The sequence below is a fragment of the Carettochelys insculpta genome, chromosome 5 (assembly GCF_033958435.1).
Source record: "Carettochelys insculpta isolate YL-2023 chromosome 5, ASM3395843v1, whole genome shotgun sequence".
NCBI classification, from domain to species: Eukaryota; Metazoa; Chordata; order Testudines; family Carettochelyidae; genus Carettochelys; species Carettochelys insculpta.
In genome coordinates this window covers 21,189,483-21,211,550 of record NC_134141.1, presented here as the reverse complement: position 1 = coordinate 21,211,550, position 22,068 = coordinate 21,189,483, and the positions used below count along the sequence as shown (strand labels likewise).

At 41.2% G+C, this 22,068-nt stretch overlaps 1 protein-coding gene and 1 long non-coding RNA gene across 2 annotated transcripts in view; both read right to left on the bottom strand.

The window, feature by feature from the left end:
* Positions 1 to 3,337: 3,337 nt before the first annotated feature.
* Positions 3,338 to 8,407, bottom strand: LOC142013405 (uncharacterized). Its single transcript, XR_012645634.1, has 3 exons — positions 7,606 to 8,407; positions 6,171 to 6,290; positions 3,338 to 5,533 (listed from the first exon to the last, which is right to left on the bottom strand). It is a non-coding gene; the product is annotated as an uncharacterized LOC142013405 (long non-coding RNA).
* Positions 8,408 to 12,489: 4,082 nt separating this feature from the next.
* Positions 12,490 to 22,068, bottom strand: part of LOC142013404 (guanine nucleotide-binding protein G(q) subunit alpha) — a 204,610-nt gene continuing 195,031 nt past the window's right edge. The window contains exons 6-7 of the mRNA XM_074994737.1: positions 20,562 to 20,715; positions 12,490 to 16,595 (exon numbers count right to left, since the gene is read on the bottom strand). Coding sequence (XP_074850838.1) covers positions 16,405 to 16,595; positions 20,562 to 20,715 — 345 coding nt within the window. The 3' untranslated portion in view covers positions 12,490 to 16,404. The remainder of the gene's footprint in view (positions 16,596 to 20,561; positions 20,716 to 22,068) is intronic.

Here is a 22,068-nt window from a genome sequence, read left to right as displayed (position 1 = left end):
GGGAAGGGGTGAGGAAGGTCCAGGTCCTCCCTTCTCCACCAGGCCCCAGCCTAGGGCCCTACTCGTGGTGGGACGGCCAACCACTGACTTGACAGGGACACCCACTTCCCCTTCTGGAGACCCACAGATAGCTTCTTCCCCAGCAATAGCCAGCCCAGACTGAATAGCTCCGCAGGCCTGGGGCTGGAGTTAGAGCGCACCCAGCAAGCCCGTAGGGGTGGAGCCTCCTTGACCATGTGAGCCAGATTAGCTCGCTCTGTTTCAGTGTGGGGTTGAACACCCCATCATCCAGTTTCATATATAAAAAGTTACTTATTTAGTAACTAAAAGGGAGAAGTGCAAGGGAGTGGGGGGAACCACCTGAAAGATCTGAGGTCCCAAAAAAAATAATGATACTATAATAAGAATCTGGGATACATAGAGGCTTAATTGCTTCACTTTTTTGTGATATTTGAGAGGATAAGAACTTGGAATCATCATAGCTTATGAATATAATGCATATAATTCTCTCCAGAATCAAACTGAATTTTCCATCTCTGTGGTTATACACAAGAGATCACAAAACAGAAGAACCCAGCCATCCAAATGACTTTAGAAAGAAACATCAGTTTTGTACAAAATGAAATCTATTTCCTTTCAGAAACTACAAGGTTTTGATACCTCTCTGGAGATACATTGGCTACATCTACACTAGAACCTTCTGTCTACGGAAGTTACTGTTGGAAGAGATGTTCTGACAAAACTGCTGTCAACATCTACACATAAACTTTTTGGAGTGTCTACACAGCTTCTGTCAACAAAATGCATTGTTGTGTGTAGATGCTCCATGAGTTTTTGTCTCCAAAACTCTCTAGTGTAGACATAACCATTATGTAGATTAATATTATCTGTATGATTCTGTGTAGTATGTCTATGAATACAAAATGCTTTATCAGTCTGACTTTTTTCCTCTAGATCGGTTAATGGAGTCTGTGTAGCTGTTGTAAGTAGGACTATTAGTGACTTTAAAATGTGTCACTAGCACTGGGACTGTATGTAGAGGTCAAAAGTTCAAATTTTGGCACTCTGCCTCAGAAAAGTTGCTGACCCCCATGGCAGAGTGTTTTTGTCCTTTTGTGCTAAAGTGGCAAGTGTTGGGCTTAAAGTTCTACATTTGACCTCCAGGCTTGCCTGTGTTCAATTCTTTAGACAATTACCCATATTCCTCATTTTTCAAATGGTTGTTTTCAAGATCCATCATGCACGTGTTTTTTTTTTTTCCTGTGAAACCTCCAAACAGGTGCTGTTAACAGATTGGACTTGCCATATTTTCAGAAGAACTAGGTTAAAAAGAGGGTATGTGATGGTATCCATTTTGCCTGCATGGCTTTCTTTATATAGTCTTGTTTTGTATAGCCTTTGCGATCAACAACTCGATGTCTGGTTGGCGATTGGTACCAGAGCCCCACAAGGGTCAGTTCTGCCATGCAGGCAAAATGGATACCATCATATACCCTCTTTTTAACCTAGTTCTTCTGAAAATATGGCAAGTCCAATCTGTTTAAGTGCAGAGTCCTGCACTTAGGATGTCAGAACTCCAGGCACTGCTGCAGACTGGGGACTGACTGGCTAAGCAGCAGTTCTGCAGAAAAGGACCTGGGCATTACAGTGATAAGGAGCTGGACGTGAGTCAATAATGTGCCCTTGTAGCCAAGAAGGCTACGCTATTAGGAGCATTGCCATCAGCTCTAGGGAAGTGATTATTTCCTTTTATAGTTCTAGACCCCCCCACATTACTACAAGGATGTGGCCACATTGGAGAGAATCCAGTGGAGGGCAACCAAGCATGACTTGAACACGACATAGGAGGAGAGGCTGAGGGGATTTAGGTTTATTTAGTCCGGAAAAGAAGAGAAGAGTGGGGGGTGGGATTTGGTAGCAGCCTTCAAAGGGGGAGAGGACAAAGTTGCAGTGGGAGAGGTCTAGGTTGGGTATTTGGAAAAACTACTTTGCCAGGAGGGTAGTGAAGACAGGGAATAGGTTACCTAGAATCTCCATCCCAAAAGGTTTTTGTGTCTTGGCTTGATAAAGCCCTGACTGGGATGGTTTACTTGGTCCTGCTTTGAGGAGGGGGTTGGACTTGATGACCTCCTGAGATCTCTCCCAAAGTTAGTTTTCCGCAAAGTTCCCCTTATCCTTGAAAGCTCTTGTACTGCATGACTGAAAGTCAGAAACCAAACTACCCAGCTTGGTTTTGTGGTTGCATGGGCATGTTCTTAAGTAGTCCTCCAGTGGTCATTGCATCTTTTCAATAGTTTCTTTCTTGTCTGCTTTAGAAGTATTACATCTGAAAACCCTGAATATAAAAAGCAACTGCTGAGCAATCAGAAAAGATGCTGCGTCAGTAAAGATAATTTCAAAACAGCACAGCCACTCTCGTGAGAGGTACAGTCATGATACTGGGCAAAATTCTATTGCCTGTGTCATGCAAGTCAGACTAAATGATCATAGCGGTCCTTTCTGCCCTTGAATGTATGAAACTCACTGTTCACAGTCTGCACTCCCCAGTGATATTTTTAAGTATTCTCTACTTTAATAGAGCAATCCTGGCTCCTGAAGTCAGTGGCAAAACTCCCAAAGGCTTCAATGTTTTGACAAAATTTCTCACTTTTGAGACTATGGATTCAAAGCCACAGAAGGTAGCATGGTGGAAGTACTGGTTTAGATGAGTAGTTGCTGGCATTTTAGGCAACATGTCATCTAACCCAGAGCCATGTGCCACAGTAGTTTAATGACTGGTGACTGCCAGTGCCAACTATATCAAAGCTTTAACCTTTATTACAACAGATGAAGCTGAATCAACAGTTTCAATATTGAACCCTTGCTACCTGCCCATTGAAAGCCAGTGCCACTGACTTCAAAGGATCCAGCACTTCATGTAGGGACTTTGGTGAAAGGTGGGGAAAGGACTCCGTTTTCACTGTGTTCAAATGCTTTGGGCACAGAGCTTATGGAAGGGATAGTGTGAAAAAATCAATCAATATATTGCAAAAAATGAGGGATGGGATGCTTGGCACATGCTATTTCAGTAAGCTGCATTGGTGACAGATGTCTCTTTTTACTTGTTCTGCAAAGTACTGTATGCACTAGACATGGTATAAATAATAAGCCATACAGTTAATAAATACGGATTGTATGCATCATCCAACGAGGGACATTTAGTTTCCGTTTACTTACTAAGGCATTTCACTATCATTGGGCAAAATAAAATTACAATTAACTAATCCAGTAAGCCATTGAATTTGATCTTTAGCATATAAACTAAGTATTAACAGACAGACGTACACTTTTATGAATACACAAAATTTATTTAAGAGACTTCAAACCAGAACTGTCCTGGATCAAATGGCACTCCCAATGAGAGCTGTCTTCAACACTCCCTTCTTTTGTTAAACATTTGAATTTCTTATTTTTGTTGAATTTTTAGCTCATTTCATAATTTTGATGCACGTTTTGCATGATGATTTAAAGAAGATAAATTTGCATGCCAAGATTTGTAAATCTATTCATATTCATGTCTTATATAAGCAAATTTAAACAAACCATTTCCTTTAAGCTTATAGAAATGTTTTCATTTCACAAATAATTGCAATGTACCAACATCAAGAAATTGAACTTTGCACCAACAGTGGATGGACCGTATTACATAGTCTTGCAATACAATAAATAGGTATTGGTGTAAATAGTATTACAACAAGTGACAATCTTAGACTTTTAATCCTAGCCCTTCAGCTCAGGTCACTTTTCTTGCCTTTGCCATCGTGAACCAAGGCACAATTATCAGACAGATCTGAAGACTAGCCAATGGCATTTTCAAGTAATAAACTCCAAAGTAATGGCAGTCTCTCACCAGCCCTCATTGATCGAAGAGATTTCTGACATGCCTGTGTTTTGAAAAGCTGCACTCATCTCTTACAGCTTTGATTGGCACTGTAAGCAGAATCCTCAAAGCTATCCACACGTTAAGAAGACTGCCCTTTGTTTCTGCATAATGACTGAATTGGAGAACGTGGAATGGAGAACGCTTCCCATGTGGAAAAAATGTTATCATCAATAGCTGAACATTCTGCATGTGACAGGGTTTGGTGAAGGCCTGTACACTTTTTCAAAACTATTTTCACGTCTCCCAGTAGCTTGGTAAGGTCACACTAAATCCTGTCAGGTCTTTTTGTAGTGCTTCATTTGCCCAAATCTTTCAAACACTTGAAAAGTGTGATTGAGCAAGAAAAAGAGTCCTCTTGAATTTTTCTTCCACGCTTCCCCATTACCTTATCTCTGCCCTCAGTCTTTTCTTCAATAAATATGAGTTTTGTTGAGGACGTTCTCAACTCCTGTTTTCCACCATTTCTTTGGTAGAAGTGTGGAAATCCATTTCAATGAAATGAAAGCAGTGTCTCATTAAAGTAATAATGGTCATGTTGTCCATTGAGTGCAATGTATTATCAAGCACTTTCCTTGCCATAAGGTTAATTGGTTCATTTTGAATTATTTTGCTGTAGTAATGGTCCATAACTTTGAGACCTACTCAGCGTAGGAATTTATGGATGACATCATCGTATTTCCCAGGAAGGAGATGACCATTATGTTCAGTGAACAACTTATCAGACAAGTCCCAGAAAGCCATTATTCTTTGAAAGGAAGAGAGAAATTGAGATCAGATGCTCAAGCATCTTCCACCAGTGCTCAGCCTCTATATTAATAATGCACTGATTTTCTGCGCTTAATCAGCTTGAGCCTGGACTTGACATCCATTATAATGGGCTGTAAAATGGTTGAATGACTTTTCCTGTTGCTTTAGAGCATCAGCCTAGTGATGCCAGTAATATGCTCAGAAAATGCACACGATTTGGCTTTCTTGACAAATATTTTGCAACAAAACCAGAAGACTGTGTCAGTTGATTTTGAGCAAGTTAGTCAATGCCAATTCAATTTCTCATAACACCAGAGCACTCTTTTGTAGTGTGATTTTGAAGGTGTCACTTCTGCTTGTGAACTGAAAACATCATATCCTCAATTTTGCCCATTCAAAACGGTGCAGTCAAAACCAGCATTGTTTAGGATTGCTGTCAATAAAGCAGGATCTGTATCAGTTTGTAGTGTGCAATTTTTCTCATTGCTATTTCTGTCATCATGCAAGACTGATTCCTCTTTATCCTTTCTGTCCTCTTCATGTAAACTGCATTTTAGTTGTTACTCTCCTTTTCATATAAGCCATATTCTTCTTATCACTTTTTCTTTCTGCTGCTAGGAACAGTAGCATGATTCACCACCATTCTCCTCACTTTCGTATTGCTTATCTTCAGGTAAATTTGAAAATTCCTTAGTTATAGGCCCTCCATCATGTATGCCTCACTCTTCAAGTTCTTCCTCATTGGGATGATGTCAACTGCTAAAATCTAGTCTATGTTGTTCTTTTTCAGATATTTTCTCATCAAATTTACCCCTGGCTGCAGACTAGATTGCAATTGAGCTTTTCACCTCCTACATTTAGCTCCTGAAAACAGACAGTAATAGGGAGGGCAAACTTTTATATTCTGTAGTATCAGAGAATCATAAAACATGTTAACCATAGCAAAAGAAGTAACAGTACTACTATTACACAGTTACATAAATTGTGGTTTGATAGATATCACTGGCATCTCATTAAATACACTCATCCCTCGTTAAACGAGTACTTTACTTATGAGTACTTGCTAAAAGGAGGGACACACATACCTACCTTTGTTCACTAAATGAGTGAACTCCCCCACCCCCGGCTAATATGAGGCTTAGCTCCCTCCCCACAGACCCAACCTGCCTCAGACTGAACCCCCCCCGCCCTCCCTACAGCCCCAAGCCACCTTAGCATGAAACTCACTGGCCCAATGGACCCAACCTGCTGCAGTGTTAACCCCCCACCACCACTCGCCCCACAAACCCAACCCACCTCAGCCTGAACCCCCTTCCAGCCCTGCAGACCCAACCTGCAGCAGCCTGAACCCCCTGCCAGCTCCATGGCCCCAACCTCCCTGCGGACCCAAGAACCCTGCCGCAGCCTTATACCCCCCACCCACACCCCCCATGGATCCCTCCCACTCATGGCCCCAAACTGCCCCCCGCCTTTAACCCTCCCAAACCCAAGGCTCACTTACCTTTCAAAAGCAGCACCACATGCTGCCACTCCACTGAGTTATGAGGAGCCCTTAGAACAAATCAGAGACTTTTACATGTGTTTTAATGGGAATTTAGTGTCCCTCTTCAAAAGTTTTCACCTACGAGCAGAAATTTGGGAATTAATTGAGCTCGTATAGCAAGGGATGAGAGTATGTCCTTTATTCATAAAGTGTAAGTACCCAAATTCCCTTTAAGCTGCATGGCTACAGAGCTCTGCAGCTGCCTAATAAGCCCAGACCCCCGGAACAGGGGCTCAAGGCTCTTAGGTACTGAGGTACCTTGGCTGGAGGAGAGGCATAGGGCTGTCCTTAGACATATACAGCTGTGTAGGGCACCACTAAATTTGCACATGCCAAGGGACACTCCCATACACCCACCCCCCAGCCAGTACCTGCCCCCCTGCCCTTGCAGGCTCAGCACTGGGGCTCTGACAACCCCCAGCACCCTCTCCCTTGTCAGTCTCCCTGCCCAAGGGATCACGCCAGGGTTCCCATTTCCTTCCCCCACCCCCAATTCTGTGCCCAGCCCCTGCTCACCAGGCAGTGGAGAACAGCACAAGGGTGGGCTGAAGTCCAGAAGAGCAGGAGTCAGCTACGTAGCTGGTGAGAAGTGGTGCTTTGCCCTTCAAAGCACTTTTTCCTTCTGGCCCATGGCATTTGCCTGGTGCTCCTCTGGCCAGTGTTTGCACCACCCACTGCCACTTACACCTCCCAGCTATGGCCCTGAGGCCTTGGGTGACCCTCCCCAGCTTTGGGGGTTGCCACCTCTACTGGGCAAGACAGACTGAACACCATTGCAGCAAATGGCATCTGGTCTCTGAGCGTTGGCAGCCTCCTGCCCCCACAACTTCAGCACCCCCCTTGAGGACCAGCACTAGTAGAGGTGGCCTTGGAGGCTCACCCATCCCTGAGTCCAACCCAGCCTCACCAGAGCTGCCACAGCTGGCAGAGATGCACCTCTAGCCTGTCCTGGAGCTGCTGCAGTGAGAGAGGACTGCAGGGAGAGCCTGTACCCAAAACCGCTCATTGTCCAGCCCACCCCATCCCAAATCCTGAAACCCTACCCATAAACCTTCAACCCCAGCCCTGAATTCCTTCCTACACCTCAAACCCTTCATCTCCAGCCCCACCTGAGTCTGGGTCCCCAGCCAGAACCCTCATCCCTCCCTACCCAGAGCCCCTTTTCCACACTCGAACCCTTCAGCCCCACCCCAACCCCAGATCGTCCCTGTGCAGCACGAATTTTGTTATGCAAACCAATATGGAGGAGATAATTGAATTCATTCTACACATGGACATAAAAACTAAGAAGGGACACTGACAATTTCACAATTATACTATAAAACAGGGTCACAATATTACAGCTAGACTAATTTTATTCTTACGTCTCACTGACTGACTGGCTCCTACGTACCTCTGAAGACACGTCTGATGACATTCGAGGAGGTTCAAGGAAAAGTTCTCAGAAAATCTGGAAGGGTCCAAGAGATTCTACGAAGCTCCAGAACATTCGAGCAGGTTAGTGAAATATCAATCTACTGAAGGACTAATTGTAACATTTTTGTTTTGCTTTTCGTTACTAACAACAAAAACGGCACCCCGAGCCTGGCACCCCCAAAAGCCTGACACCCCAGGCAATTGCTTGCCCCCAAATCCCATTCTGATTCAAATACGGCACCTTACGGAGGTAAGTTAAGTTTATTTGTATGACAGAATGCTTCATTTGCCTAATAGTGAATGTATAAAAGTGCAATATCTGTAAATATTTACTGCATGACATTCTTTTGTGTGTACCTCAGACAGAATACATTTATTTAATTTAATGCCTTGCTGAACTTCATCAGTAATCTTCAGTCATTTCATTAACCAATTGGTCGTCTAATATCATGGCTACGTAACATTTAAGTTGAGGATTACAGAAGAGAAGTACATTTTCAGTAACATTGTAGCAAAGGCACTCTTCCATTGAAATTATTCCCTCACTGGGGTTGCACAGGAGAGGAAGAAAGATTAGGCACAATTTGACCCACTGTCTCTTTAACAGTTTTCAAGTACCTAAAAGATTGTTACAAGGAGAAGGGAAAAAAATATTCTCCTTAACCTCTGATGATAGAGCAAGAAGAAATGGGCTTAAATTGCAGCAGGGATTACACATCAGGAAAAACTTCCTGTCAGTGTGGTTAACCAAACCCTTCAACCCCAGCCACCAGCCTGGGGTCTGCAACCCCATTCAGAACCTTAAAACCCACCCCACCCCACCCTCGGAGCCCTTTGGCCTCATCCCACCATCTTTCTGAGATGTTTACCCTCAAACTACACCTACCCGCTACTGAAGACTTTCTGATCCTGTCCAATCCCTTGTTTTCCACCTCTCTAAGTCCTTTCACTTTTATAACCATGGCTGGAACTGATTTGGTTTCTGAAAGACAGCCTTTCCTGGCCACAATAGGAAAAGGGAAAATCTAGATGAAGATAAAAAGGATCCAAAAATGCAGAAGAGACTGAGGGCGATGAAAGATGAATAGAAAAGACAGATGAAGTGCACATTACTGGCCATACAACTTTAAAATAATAATTTACGGGTAATTCTGAAGCATCAGAAAATGCCTGACAAATGACATACCCAGAGCACCATTGTAAAAAGGCATCCTTTGGAGCAAGGAGGCAGTTCATCAATATATTACACAAGAGTGGAGAAGGGAGAAAGTTTTAGAGGACACAAAAGCACTTATTAAAAGTGCCATTGGCTTTCTAATGCTTAGGGAGAGTAGGCAAGCCCTCAGTTCTTAAGGTCTGACTTAAAAAGGCATAGGAATTCATTACCACCCACCTCAGAAGGACGAAAGCCCAATTTGAAAGAAATTCAGGCTGGACTTCCCCAGTACGTAGCTATTTCAAAGCTGAGACTTTCATGTCTTAGCTATACCCTCTGATGGATCTTGACATTTAAAGGAATTCATTTAACATTCTTACTGTGTAAATATGCTACGTATAGAGAACACATGTGGGATATTGTGTGTTGATATAACGGCTTTGTTGTATGTGTTGTGGATGGTCATATTATTCACAAACAAGAAGGCTATGGGTGGAGCTGTTCAGATCATCCCAAATGAGTGCAGATAAAATGTTTATACAGCACCATCATGCATTCTGTATCTCTCATATATTACAGAAGAGTTTCTTGGAAGTATTTTAGGAGTCTAAAAGCTCTATAAAAGATATTTGTACTTCTTTTCACTCCACCCTGAAACCAAGTGCCTTAGTAGCTATCAGTCCAACTAATAACATATTTCCAAAAATAGTGCAGCATACTTTTTCTGTATATAAATTTATCACTCCTTTAAAATCTGGTATCTCAGGCAATCGCTCGCAGGACAAGAAATAATGTCTGGATCCCACTGGGAAAAAGGGGAATTTCCCCCTTCCAATATTCATTTTTGAGCCTTGCAAGGGCATAAAGTCATTTTGATGATAGAAGGGTTGACCATAGCCCATTCTGGGCCTCTGTCAGACACAATTTTTGGTGAAGATCCATATTTATGGGTAAGAAACAATTATGTGGAAGACTGAGTTTTAAAATAGTGGCATTTGTTTGAAGCTCCTGAAGCATTTTGAGTGTTAGAATAAGTTCAGGGAGATGAATAAGTGATCAGGTAACATGGTCGTAGGTATTTGTTAAATTTATCAGTCACCAGGGCAGTTTATCAGATAGAAATCAACTCTATGTGTACTTACACACTATGGCGACATGTACACTAGCATGTTCTTCTGAAATATTTTTCTAAATAAGGGACTCTTTCAGAACACCCAGCAGAGCATCTACACACAAAAAGCATTCTTTTGAAATTAAATCGAAAGAACGCAGCACTTTTTTCAAAAGCATGCTTCCACTCCCATTTCAGGAAGAGTGACTTCTTTTGAAAGGTTCTTTCAAAAGAAAACGTGTAGATACTTGGCAGGGCCCCTCCCTTCCCCCCGCTCGAAAGACCCGTTCTCATGGCACCAGATTTTTCGATCCCTGGACCATTCTTTTGAAGGGGCGGGGGGCTGTGTGGGTGCTCTCCTTTGAAAGAGTAGCTCACCCTTTTGATCTGCTTTTTTATTTGTGGATTCACTCTTTCAGAAGAGCTCTTCCAGAAGGACTTCTTTTCAAAGATCAACATAGTGTAGATGCAGCCTCTAAGCAAATATCACAAGAGACATTACTTCTTACTGACATTATCCTTAAAAAGACAATATAAATGAATATTAAATTATTCTTCACTATGTCCCCTTCTTGTTTACATCCCATTACATAAAATAAACAAACAGAACAAACAATGGCAATTCATTGCCTACCTCAGTTAGGCACACTACTGAAATTCTAACAAACAGAGGCTATGTCTACACTACTAATGAAGCACTGAAATACCTATTCAGCGCCTCATTAGCATGCGGGCGGCCGCGGCACTTTGAAATTGATGCGGTTCGCCTCCACGCGGCTCATCCAGATGGGGCTCCTTTTCGAAAGGACCCCGGCTACTTCGAAGTCCCCTTATTCCTATGAGCAGATGGGAATAAGGGGACTTCGAAGTAGGCAGGGTCCTTTCGAAAAGGAGCCCCATCTGGATGAGCCGCGCAGCGGCGAGCCGCATCAATTTCGAAGTGCCACGGCCGCCCGCATGCTAACGAGGCGCTGAATATGTATTTCAGCGCTTCATTAGTAAACTTCGAAATGGCCATTTGCATGGCCATTTTGAAGGTTTTGCTAGTGTAGAGACAGCCAGAGACAGCTACGTATTAGAGCAAAACTGATTTCTACCAATGGCCCTGAAGCAACACTTCCTCTGAGACAGAAGTGTGAGTCATTGGTCACTATGGTAAGTATTAACCAGAAGTTGAAAAGCAAAATATCACACATATTACTGTTATGCTCGTCATCACTTAAACAGACATGTTGGCTAGGTTTGTACCACTGAAATTCAGCCAACCCAATCTAAAAGAATGCATCCGGAAGCCTAGCATATTTTGTTAATTTTCTGGTAATAAGATGTTAGTTAAATCTCTTATTTCTTTCCCTAACTGTCTCTGAAGCTTTTGTTTTACATTAGCCAACAAGCTTTCAGTAATATAATCAAGTGATTTGCTCCACTGCAGAGAGACCAGCCCTAAAGTGTTTGATATTTTTGCTGCAATAAAGATATGAAAGAAGTTTCATATTTAGCAATTACTGTATCTAATGAGGATAAAGTACGTACAGTCTAAAAAAGTAATCACTGGAATAAAAAGATTTATTCCAATGTTCTTTACCATAAAAAAGTATTCCAGAAAAACAATAAATCCAAGTACTTCAAGAGAAGCAAACTTCAAGGAATGAAGATACAAAATTATGGCCAAAAATACTGTATTTTTAACCAGCAAGTTCATTTGGGGGCAGTATTTATACATTAGTTTTTTTCAAAAACTATTTCTTACCCCCAAACAACAAACAATACATGCATTTGAATGACATTTTAAGAACAGCAAGTATGTTTCTTTTTTTAAATACTGCAAATAAAAATGGATCTGACAACCCCCTCCTAAATATACAGGTCAAATAAGGACTACCTCCAGGTTGGTATATGAAGAATCCAGCAACAGGTGTAGATTTGAGTATCCTTTAAAAAAGCAATTCTCTACAATCAGATTTGTCTGCCTGATTTGATTTAATATTTTCCCCACCATCACATTAATATTCAGCTGAATAATCTTTACTTTTTGAGAGCTAAAGCTTACATGAGAGTTAGAGTATTTGCAAAGCAAAGACTCCATGGAATTTTTACTTACACGTAAAGGTTATTTCTTTTTTGTATGATGTAACTCACAGTCATATAGCTGAACACATGCTTTGTGAAGAGTGAGGGAATAAAGAAAAACCCAGTAGATCTGGACATATGGTTTTGAGGACCCGGTAGGCAAGATCATTACTGAACTGACCATAGGAGGACATAAGAATATTAGTGCATACTAAACAGTAAAATTTATGGATTATGCCAAAAACAGTAACTTGTATTTACAAAAAAAAAAAAGCAGATGTCTAAATGTCCAAAATACAGCAGTTAACCACATGCAAGAAGCCACTTTAATTTTCTCATTAAATGGTGACAACATGATGAAATTCCAAAGACACATGTGGGCTACATAATTGGTTTTTAAAGTAGAGATACGTCTTTGGTGGGCCATGTTAACATATTGTGGATACATCATTAAACAAATTAATGTAGCAATTAGTATTCAGGGTAACCCTTATATAGAGTTTCAAAAACAGCAGCACATATAATAAATTATTTGGGTACATTTTATTTTTTTCCAAGGTGGGTTAACATGTTTGTGTATTTTCCTATTCAATCTTTTGTGAAGAATGCAAAATAAGGGAAGGGTCATGACAGTGAGTAATTTGAAGGTCATTTGCATCTTACAACCAAAAGCTGGGAGTCTAGCAGTATCTTAATATGCAGCCCTTTTCCCCCCATTTAAAGTTTTTGCAAATCACGCAGTCAATTCTGACTGATATCCAGCATAAAAAGTCTCTTCTCAACTTTCAAACTTAAAAAATTATGATTTACAATCATGTGGCAGTATGATTAAAAAATTACAGTTCATACACCTTGACAATCAAAATAGTCTTAATTATAAAAAGTAAAACTGCCCTTATAACTGTATTTATCCTCTATACCTCAGGACAGTGCCAGTAATTTGTGAAAAAAGGCAAGGTTATGGTTTTTGCAAAACACATATTGCAGCTTTCTTGTGCTAGTGAACATCTAGTATACACAGGTTCCCAAGAGGCTCTCTTTTCCTCCTCCCCCAGTTATGACATTCAACAAAATCACATTGTTTTGGCAAAGTTGAAAGGGTTTTTGTTGTGTTGTTTTTGCCCTCAGCTTCATCTTAGAGGCACAAATTTCTGTTCTATAAGGCATAGTAGAAGCCATCAACTGACCAAAAAACTAGAAACAGTAAAGGAATACATTTCAACTGGGAACAGCTGTGTCATTTAAAAGGAAATTATATATTTTTTTTTGCTTTTTGTTTTGTAAGTTGGTATAATGCAATGCTGTGTTAGGTGAGTCATGAAAAGCTTGCCTTGGCATTTTGAGGATCTTTTCCCTCCCTTGAACATGCTCAAATGATCTAAACATTTGCCAACTTACCTAAAACAAACCAGAAGTATCCCAATGGCACACACTCTTGAAAAGTTTTGCAATCACAATAGAAGTACAAAGCATGAGTAAACATTTGGTTTTTGTTTTTATACAAATCCTAAAACCAACTTTTCCCTCCTACACCGTCTCAAGCCCCTGAAAAAAAATCCCATAACACAACAAAAATAAAACCTCCCTTCGGCTCCACTGGCCTCTGTTTGCCACAATTCCATTTATATCACCAAATCTGGGATGCTCATTCTATGCCCATCTTACAAAGAAGGGGTATTACCATGTACCCCAGAATCAGCAGTGGAAACGGGAAATTAGGAACAACCTTACAATGCCATATGTAACAAGATTATCTATTCTGATTGTCCATTTAGAACTCCGGTGTCACCTTGTATATGCTATATCTACCTATTGTCACATTATTTATAAATAAAATACCTTGACTCACTGGATACCGGAGACTTTTTTTGTTTTGTTACATTTAAGGTTTTCATAACCTTTTGGACACTATCCCATGGACTTCCCTATTATGTTTTTCAATATGGTATTTTTAGGGACATGTTGATATATAACTGTTAGTACATTTGTACAATAAGCTACAATAGTATCTAAATCCACTTTTCTAATAAAAGCCATCAGAGAGGTAACACTAACCTGCTGTGCATTTGCCAAAAAATTTATATTAAAGAGCTCACATTCCAATCCTAGATCATACAGCACAAGTTCTTCTAACAACACTGTTTTCTACATTTGTCTAAAAGCCCTGTCAAAACTCAAGCATTATTTTGAGAGTGAGTGAGTGACCTTTGGGTGGTGTTTTCAATTTCTCTCTACTCAGGAATGTGCAAATGATTTTATACAGCATGATGCTAGTACCGCTCTGTACTATAGTAAAGTATTTTGTTTTGTAAATAAAAAAAATCCCTAGTCAGAAATAAACTGACAAAATTTACATTCTTCTCTCTTAAAAAAGTAAATAAAATAACATTATTTAAAATGTGAATTAGCTATAAGACATACAATACAATTACATAGATACATATCAATACAGCACATTCAATCTGCCAAAAAATTAATGGATTACAAAGCCAATATGGATGCTGCCATATATATATATATATTTATATATATATATAGAGATGTATGTACAGTGATTATAGCATTCATAATTGCACTATGCCTACAACTGGGATTAAATTACATGGTGTCTTGTGAGAGAGAAAAACATACAACGTTTGTTGTTATTGTTGTTTTGGGGCTGGGAGGGGTTAAAGATGAACCACATCTTACTAGTATTTATTGTTAACTTTGGTACTCAACTAGTCAGCCATTCTTTTGCCCCCTCCCCTCCGTTGTTCTACGGAAGCAATTGCTACGTAAGTGCACTCTAGTGCTGCACAATATTGCAGATGATCAGTCCAATTACACATCAGACCTCTGAGTTCTTTGCAGCTTACTAGCAGTCATATGACCGGTTAATTTTTTTTTTCAACCTAATCTGCAGAATAGAGGCTCATAAATGTGTGTGCTGTCTTTGTTCTTGTTTAAAAAATTGCACAGTTCGAGTTCAAAAGTAATCTCTCTCTTGTTTTGTTTACATTGATAACTCTTTCTATGGAACAGAGAGAGGCTGCTTTATATTAAACCTGTTAGAGACCTGTGAATCAAGTAAGCAATGGTATCAAGACAGGGTTTTTGAATGTGATTACTTCTCAGTAATTTCATGTTGCACAGTTAAAGGTGCCTTGATATTACTGCAGAAAATGTTCTCTGGACACTCATACCACCTTTGAGATAAGGACCAACTAAAATTGTCTTTAAAGTCGTATAGGCGATATGTGTGTACATAATGCACCCAACAGCATTTCCACTCATGCTGCTGTTTTTGGCATTGAAAATGTAAATCTTACTAAAAAAGTAAGGGAACGTGAGCTGAAATGTTAATTCTTTATCATTTGGCAGTTATCTCAATCAGGCCATTTCCCAATCAATCAATTTGGCATTTTAATTAGTAACTTACGTTTGAAAGTGATTGGTTTTATAAAAAGCCATGTTTGGCAACACGATTTTTTTATACAATATAAATAATGTGTAAATTGTGGCCAAAAATATTTAAAAAGCTTTACCTAAAAACAAACAAAAAACCTCCCCACAAAACAAAACAAAAATTAAAACAAACAAAACCAACCTGAAAAAATACTGTTTCAGGTGGCAGCTGTTGGGGAAAACGTAGTGTCTACGGCATTTTTGTTTGGCATCTATGACTGAAAAAAAATGAAAGAAAAGAATGGCACACGGCAATTAAAAAGAAATTTATCGTATTCGATGTCACCATTTTGCCTTAGTCATTTCATTACTGTCTTCTATGCGTCGTTCTGATGTGCCACATTGTAGCTAAAGTTAAAATCCTTGTTACCACAACTGCTACACGAGCTCAAGATCCTAGCGCACAGTCTGAAGACACTCTGCAAAATATCCATGTCAATAATTTTAAAATCACAGTATCAATACTTTTGATCTTTCAGAAAAAGTAAATACTGTAACACTGATGGCTTAAATTGTGATGATATTTTCCTGATCAGACCACTGTAGAGAAAACAGTCTATCAGGGAACACAACTCAAGAGATAGGCCATTGTACCTTTGAAAACAATAATACAAATGTACTGAAGGAAGAGGGAGAGAGTGAGAAAGAAAGACTTAGGGAAAGGGGAAACCAGTTTGATTTTCCCTAAATAGCAAACAACCCTCCCCCCACATCTATCCTTTGTGAGTGCATGACTGAGAATTTAAAACATTGAGTCACAAGGTTTTGCCTAAAAAATGAGGAAACATGCTGTGAATGTATTACAGCATCTTTTATGTTTCCTCAAGATAGTTTAAATAAAATCATAATATTTACTACAAACTCTGTGAACATTCACAGAGTCCAGGCCAGCAATAAATTAGTATTATGCAAGTTGTTTTCACAGATAATACAGTCCCTCTTGTACATCTTCAATTGCCTGAAAGGAATTTTGGAGGTCCTATGAGGCACAGTTAGACCAGGTTGTATTCCTTCAGGTTTAGCTGTAGGATAGTGTCCTTGACAGCAGCAAAGACGAAGCGGATATTCTCTGTGTCTGTAGCGCATGTGAAGTGGGAGTAGATAATTTTGTCACTATCTGGATTCAGGTCTACGAACATCTTCAAAATGAATTCTCGTGCCGCCTGTGCATCCCGCTGCGGTCCTGTTAGGTTAGAAAAGAACATGAGTCTTGCTAAAGCTAATCAAATGTGTGAGCTTCTTTTCTGTTACAGAGAATTCTACTATGTCTAGCAGTAATTGGAAGAAAGCAGTACAGTAAAACCCTGACTTGTACGCAGGTCGCGTTCCTTGGCAACCACACGTTAAGTTAAATTTCTCACAAGTTGAGGTCTGTGTGGGGGTGGGGGTGGGGCAAAGAGCTAGCCCAGGAAGTGGGGTGCCCAGCTGTCTTTGGGGCTCGGCATCTGTGGCGAAGATGGTGGCGGCTCTGTGCGACTGCTGCTGGTGTGGCAGTGCTGCTCGGCTCCTGGCTCCCCTCTGCTTGCAGGAGCTGGGAAACTGACCAGCGCTGCTACGCCTGGCTCCGGGCTCCATGCCGTTCACAGAGCAGTGCCGGTCAGTTTTCCAGCTCCTGCAAGTGGCGGGGACTGGAGAAACTGACTGGCACTGTTGCCCCAGCTCCCAGCTGCGCCTGACTCCCAGCTCTCGTGAGTGGCGGGGAGCCCTAAGCCAGGTGCAGCAGCACTGGTCAGTTTCCTGGCTCCCCGAAGCTGGTGGACCTGGGAACCAGGGAGCAGGGAAAGAGTTGCGAGCAACACTGCCACACTAGCTGTGGTGGGCACACGGTGCCACCACCATATTTGCCATAGCTCCTGAGCCCCTGAAGTTTTCAGATGGGCAGCAGCAAGTGGAAGGGGACCGGGGGCGCAGCAGGGCCCAGCAGGAGGGTGCAGCACCAGGTGGTAACTGTTGATTTCAACTCGTGATATTCCAAGAATCGCGCAAGTTGAAATCATGTATGTTGGGGTGGGGGGCAGTCTACTGTAGTGTGTAATGCCTGCATAAATGGAGAAAGACTGTTTTATAAATCAACTCACACCACGCCTTTGCTCTTTTCTTCCCTGGTGAGACCTTTTAAAATAAAGTTCAGGGAAATTTCTGAGATAAATTTATGCTCCCCATTCATAAGTATTTTCTTGCCAATTATTTCCCTTTACCAGCAGGAGAACCTATTAAATGGCAAATGAAATTAGGCAATCTTTAATCACAAAATAAACCAGAAAGAAATAATTTTATAGTTTTTTTCAGTAATTTCAAAGGTTTAACCAATGTTGGGGTACTGTAATCTAGTGTACACATTTCAACTCAAAACTAATTTTGTACCTTAGAGTCTACAGCTATGTCTGAGAATTTTAATACCTAGTTAACTTACTTAGCTGACATTCTCAGAACTTCATTAATTTTAATGTTAGCTGATAATGAAATATGCTTGTATTGTAGTTGATGCACTTCTGTTACAAAGCAGTTACATTACAAAACTTAACGATCTAACTAATCAATTATTATCTAAATAATGCATAATAATTAGCCTATTAAATCACAATTAAGGCTGCAATTCTCAGAAGGGCACCTAGTCTATGTAAAAAGGCCTGCATGCTCAGCTTTACGCATGAGGCACAGGGACTGAAAACTCACTCCCAACTTGGAGTTGCTAATGTGCACCCACTATACAGCTAGTACGTCAGGGAATCGGCAGGAGTGGTCACCACTAGTTGCAGCTTTCTCACAACAATAGTTGTGAGTTTTCTCTACAGCAGAGAGAAGCCTCTGAACATTTCAAAGAAAAAGTCCTCAAATATTTTCTTAAAATGTGCAAAGCACTATATCTTTCACTAGCTCTGTCTTTAAATATGGCTGAAACATTCTGGCTGAAATTTTCTGGAAAAAAAATCTGCCCGAGGTCAGACAATCAGCATGGAATATTTCAAACTAAAATTATGCTGAATTATAAACAACAGCTATGGCCTAATCTTTGTGCTTGGTCTATGTGAGTGGACCCCTGCAATTGTACAGAACAGTTTTCAGCACCATGACCAAATTCTCTGAATTCTTTAACTAGTATTTTACTAATCTCCGTCTTAAAAATTAGAGATATTACCCTTCTGAAGCCTCATCAGTCTTGTAGCCTCATCTGTTGTTCACAATGGACAATGGACCCTTGAGGTTAAGTACTCAGCCCTTCAGTCCACTCACCAGATGAGCCTGGTGCTTTTCTTCTACTCCAGGCAAATACCACTCAGATACCTTAAATAACTTCACTTTCACCTCATAAAAACTTCCTGAATGTACATTTCCTGTGCGTTTCCTTAGCAACTAGTATGTGACCTGCTTAATGTTCTCTGGAATAGGCACATTAACCGTTATATAAGTAACATAAAATTAGAATGAAGGAAACTGCATTATAAAAACAGTGTAGTGGGAGGAATCAGATCTCTTTGAAACACTGACTATTCCCTTCAGATAATCAGTTCTTAAAAAAATGTTCTTTTCCCCAGTAAGTCAAGTTAAATGTAAATATGCAAGAAAATGTATCTATGTGGCAAACAGTTATTTGTCTTCAAAACCAGCAGTAAATTCCAGGAAAAAAAGATTTGATTTTAATTAGATCACCAAGCACAAAGTTATAGGATAGGCTGAAATTAGGTCCACTGGTAACAAGACCATTTCCTCAAAATCTAGGCATTCTGAAGACAAAGCGCTCTTCAGCCATACATCTAAAATCACAAATCACGATAGCAAAACTATAATAATCTAGTATCACACAAATACCAATTCACTCCCCACACATAACAGAGGTATTGGCTAAAATCCTGGCCTGGCTGAAGTTCAGGGCAAAATTCCCATGGATTGTAATTGGGTCATAAGTTCACCCACAGGCTTTACACATTTTATCTAAACCTTATTTACACGATATGTGATTATTTCCAAGGAACTTGGTGAAAATCAACTTCTTGTCTAACCTGTTTTCATAGAGCCATTATAAAAAAATATGCTGCAATCTGTGGACTATTTGAAATCTTTAAAAGCTCTCGAAATTGCTGTTTTCATTTGAGTTTTTCTTTTTCCTAACTCCCTCTCTTTGGCCAACAGAACACCATTACACACGTGTCTGTCTGAGGCCCAGGAGGGTGGAGGTGTGGAGAGGGGTTGCAGGGAGGAAGAAGAGGCCTGACCAGGCAGGCCAGGGCTCTCTTTTCTCCCCTCACCACTGGCCCCTCTCCTGCCACCGGCCCTGGGACTCCCCAGGGAGGAGAGGAGGTGGGAGCACCCCCCACCACCAGGCCATGGCTGGGAGGGAAGGTGCTTCTCCAAGCCGAGCTCCAGCTGGTGGGCAGTGGGATGTGGCTCTTGTCAGCAGCAGCAGCTGGAGCTTAGCTACAAGTGGGCTCTACTGTCTTCTCTGCTGGGGAGGGAAGGCGCTGCACACAGCCAAGCTCTGGTTGCCTTTACTGACAGGGGAGCTGCCTCCTGCTGTGTGGCACCTCCCCTCCCCAACATGGCCTGGCGGCGCCTGCGGCTGCTCCCAATTGCTCCTGTCACCCTCGGCCAGAGATGGCTTAACTCTTCCCCACCTCCTTTCCTGTCCTGCTGGAGCTGCCTATAGCAACCTCTCCATGCCTTCCTAGGTGGCAGACAGACTAGGGGTGGGAGGGTGGTGCCAGTGAGAGGTGGTAGGGAGAGGGGCCAGGATGCAGAACGCAGGGACACAGGGACAGAGGAGAGTGAGCTCAGGAAGGCCAGAGCTGACCGTACAGGTCCTCGACTCCTCTGCCCCCCCGTAAGGTGTGTGTGGGGGGCAGGATTGGCGAGCGTTGCAAGCAGCGGGTGCAGCCCTCTAGAATTTTTTAAGATGATTCAATCCCAGCTCCCCAACCATCAGGTCAATCATTTGACGGCATAAGTACATACTCTAGTAACTCTGTAAACAAACTAGTTATTATTGCATTACAAGCTTCTATGTACCATATAAGTGAAATGCACTTCTAAGCAATAAGCACTGGAAAGATCTATCTGCAATTTAGGCAATGCTGTTTACCACACATCATCATTGCAGTGTAAATGATTTCAAGATCTGGAGCATAAATTCTGGGGTTGCAATATTACTTACCATCATACTCTGGAAAATAATCCACTAGATGGGAGTACATGATTTTCTCCTCTAGAAGATCTTTTTTATTTAAGAACAGAATGACTGAAGAATTCTGGAACCACGGATATGTGATAATTGTCCTAAACAGTGCTTTGCTTTCCTCCATTCGGTTCTGGAAGAAAATACGAAAAATACAAAGGAAATGATGTCGTCACAAAACATGCTAGCTATATTTAGTTTGCAAGCTGAACCATCACATTACAGGAATTTGCTTTTTGCTCCTTAGGGTTTTATAGCTTTCAAGTCACAATTTCTTTATAAAAAGTTTGTTACATTTGTAGGATGTTACATTTATGCAAGTTGAGGATAATGAACAGTTATGAAATTTTATTAAAAAAATGGGCTGTGAATGTTAAAGGTGTAACAGGAACTGACAAAATCTGGCTGTTTATATAAACAGCTGGCCACCATCACAAGCCCACATTACTGGAGACCGTGAAGAGCAAGAAAAAACACAGCGTAAGAGCATTCTCCTTTGTTTTCAATTTCCTAGTTTTTGTTGGTTGGTGTTTCAAACTTCACTGCTAACCAATACTGAAACATAAACTGTATTTGTACTACAGGCTGAAGCTCTCTAATCCGGAACACTCTCATCCGGCATACTCTATAACGCAGCATGATTTTAGTTCGCCAGATGACCACTTATGGTGGTGGCCAAGTTTCCTGTGGTCCCATAAAGTTTGTTTCCAGCCACAAGTCCTGGCTCTCAGTGTTCTGTGCTGTTATTTAACTGTAATTTACCACTGTCTTCTAAGAGCCAAGTAAGTAGTGGAAGCGCTGGTAATGCTGCTAGACAATACTAACCTCCTGTGGTCTGGCAAATTATCTCATCTGGCACCAGACAGGTCCTGAGTGTGCCAGATGAGAGAGGTTCAACCTGCATTGTTTTCATAGCCCTGAAAGCTAAAATTGTGTGTCAAAGAACTTGTCTAGATTGCAAAATTGTATTGTGCTTTAAAACAATGGAGCAGAACTTAGTTATCTGACACAAATGCAGATACTGCTTAGTGGTTGGTACAAACTGGGTGCAGCATTATTTCAGCTAACCGTGGTAACAATCTTCCTCCTCTCCCGTGAATAGCTCTATGGCATAACTCTCATTGCTCACAGACTTGCACAGCAGTATGATGAGAAAGGGCCATCTAGCCATAGCTTGCAAAGAGCCACAAAGAAGGAACCAGGAGTCCTGCTAATTCTACTACTGCTTGGCTGTATGCCCCAACATCAATATCCCCTCCAATCTTTTCCATCCTTATGCAGATTTTTTCATCACGTGGAATAAAATTTGTTGTGTGCACCAAGGCACACACAAATGTGCACCACCAATAGCAACCAAAACAAAAAACAAAAAAACCCCACCACCTAAACGGTGGGTTCCCTGCTAATTAGCAGGGCAGCATTTGTATCTCTCCTGAGTAGCCACATGAGCACTCAGCTCACAGGGAACCCTGCCCAGGATGGGCAC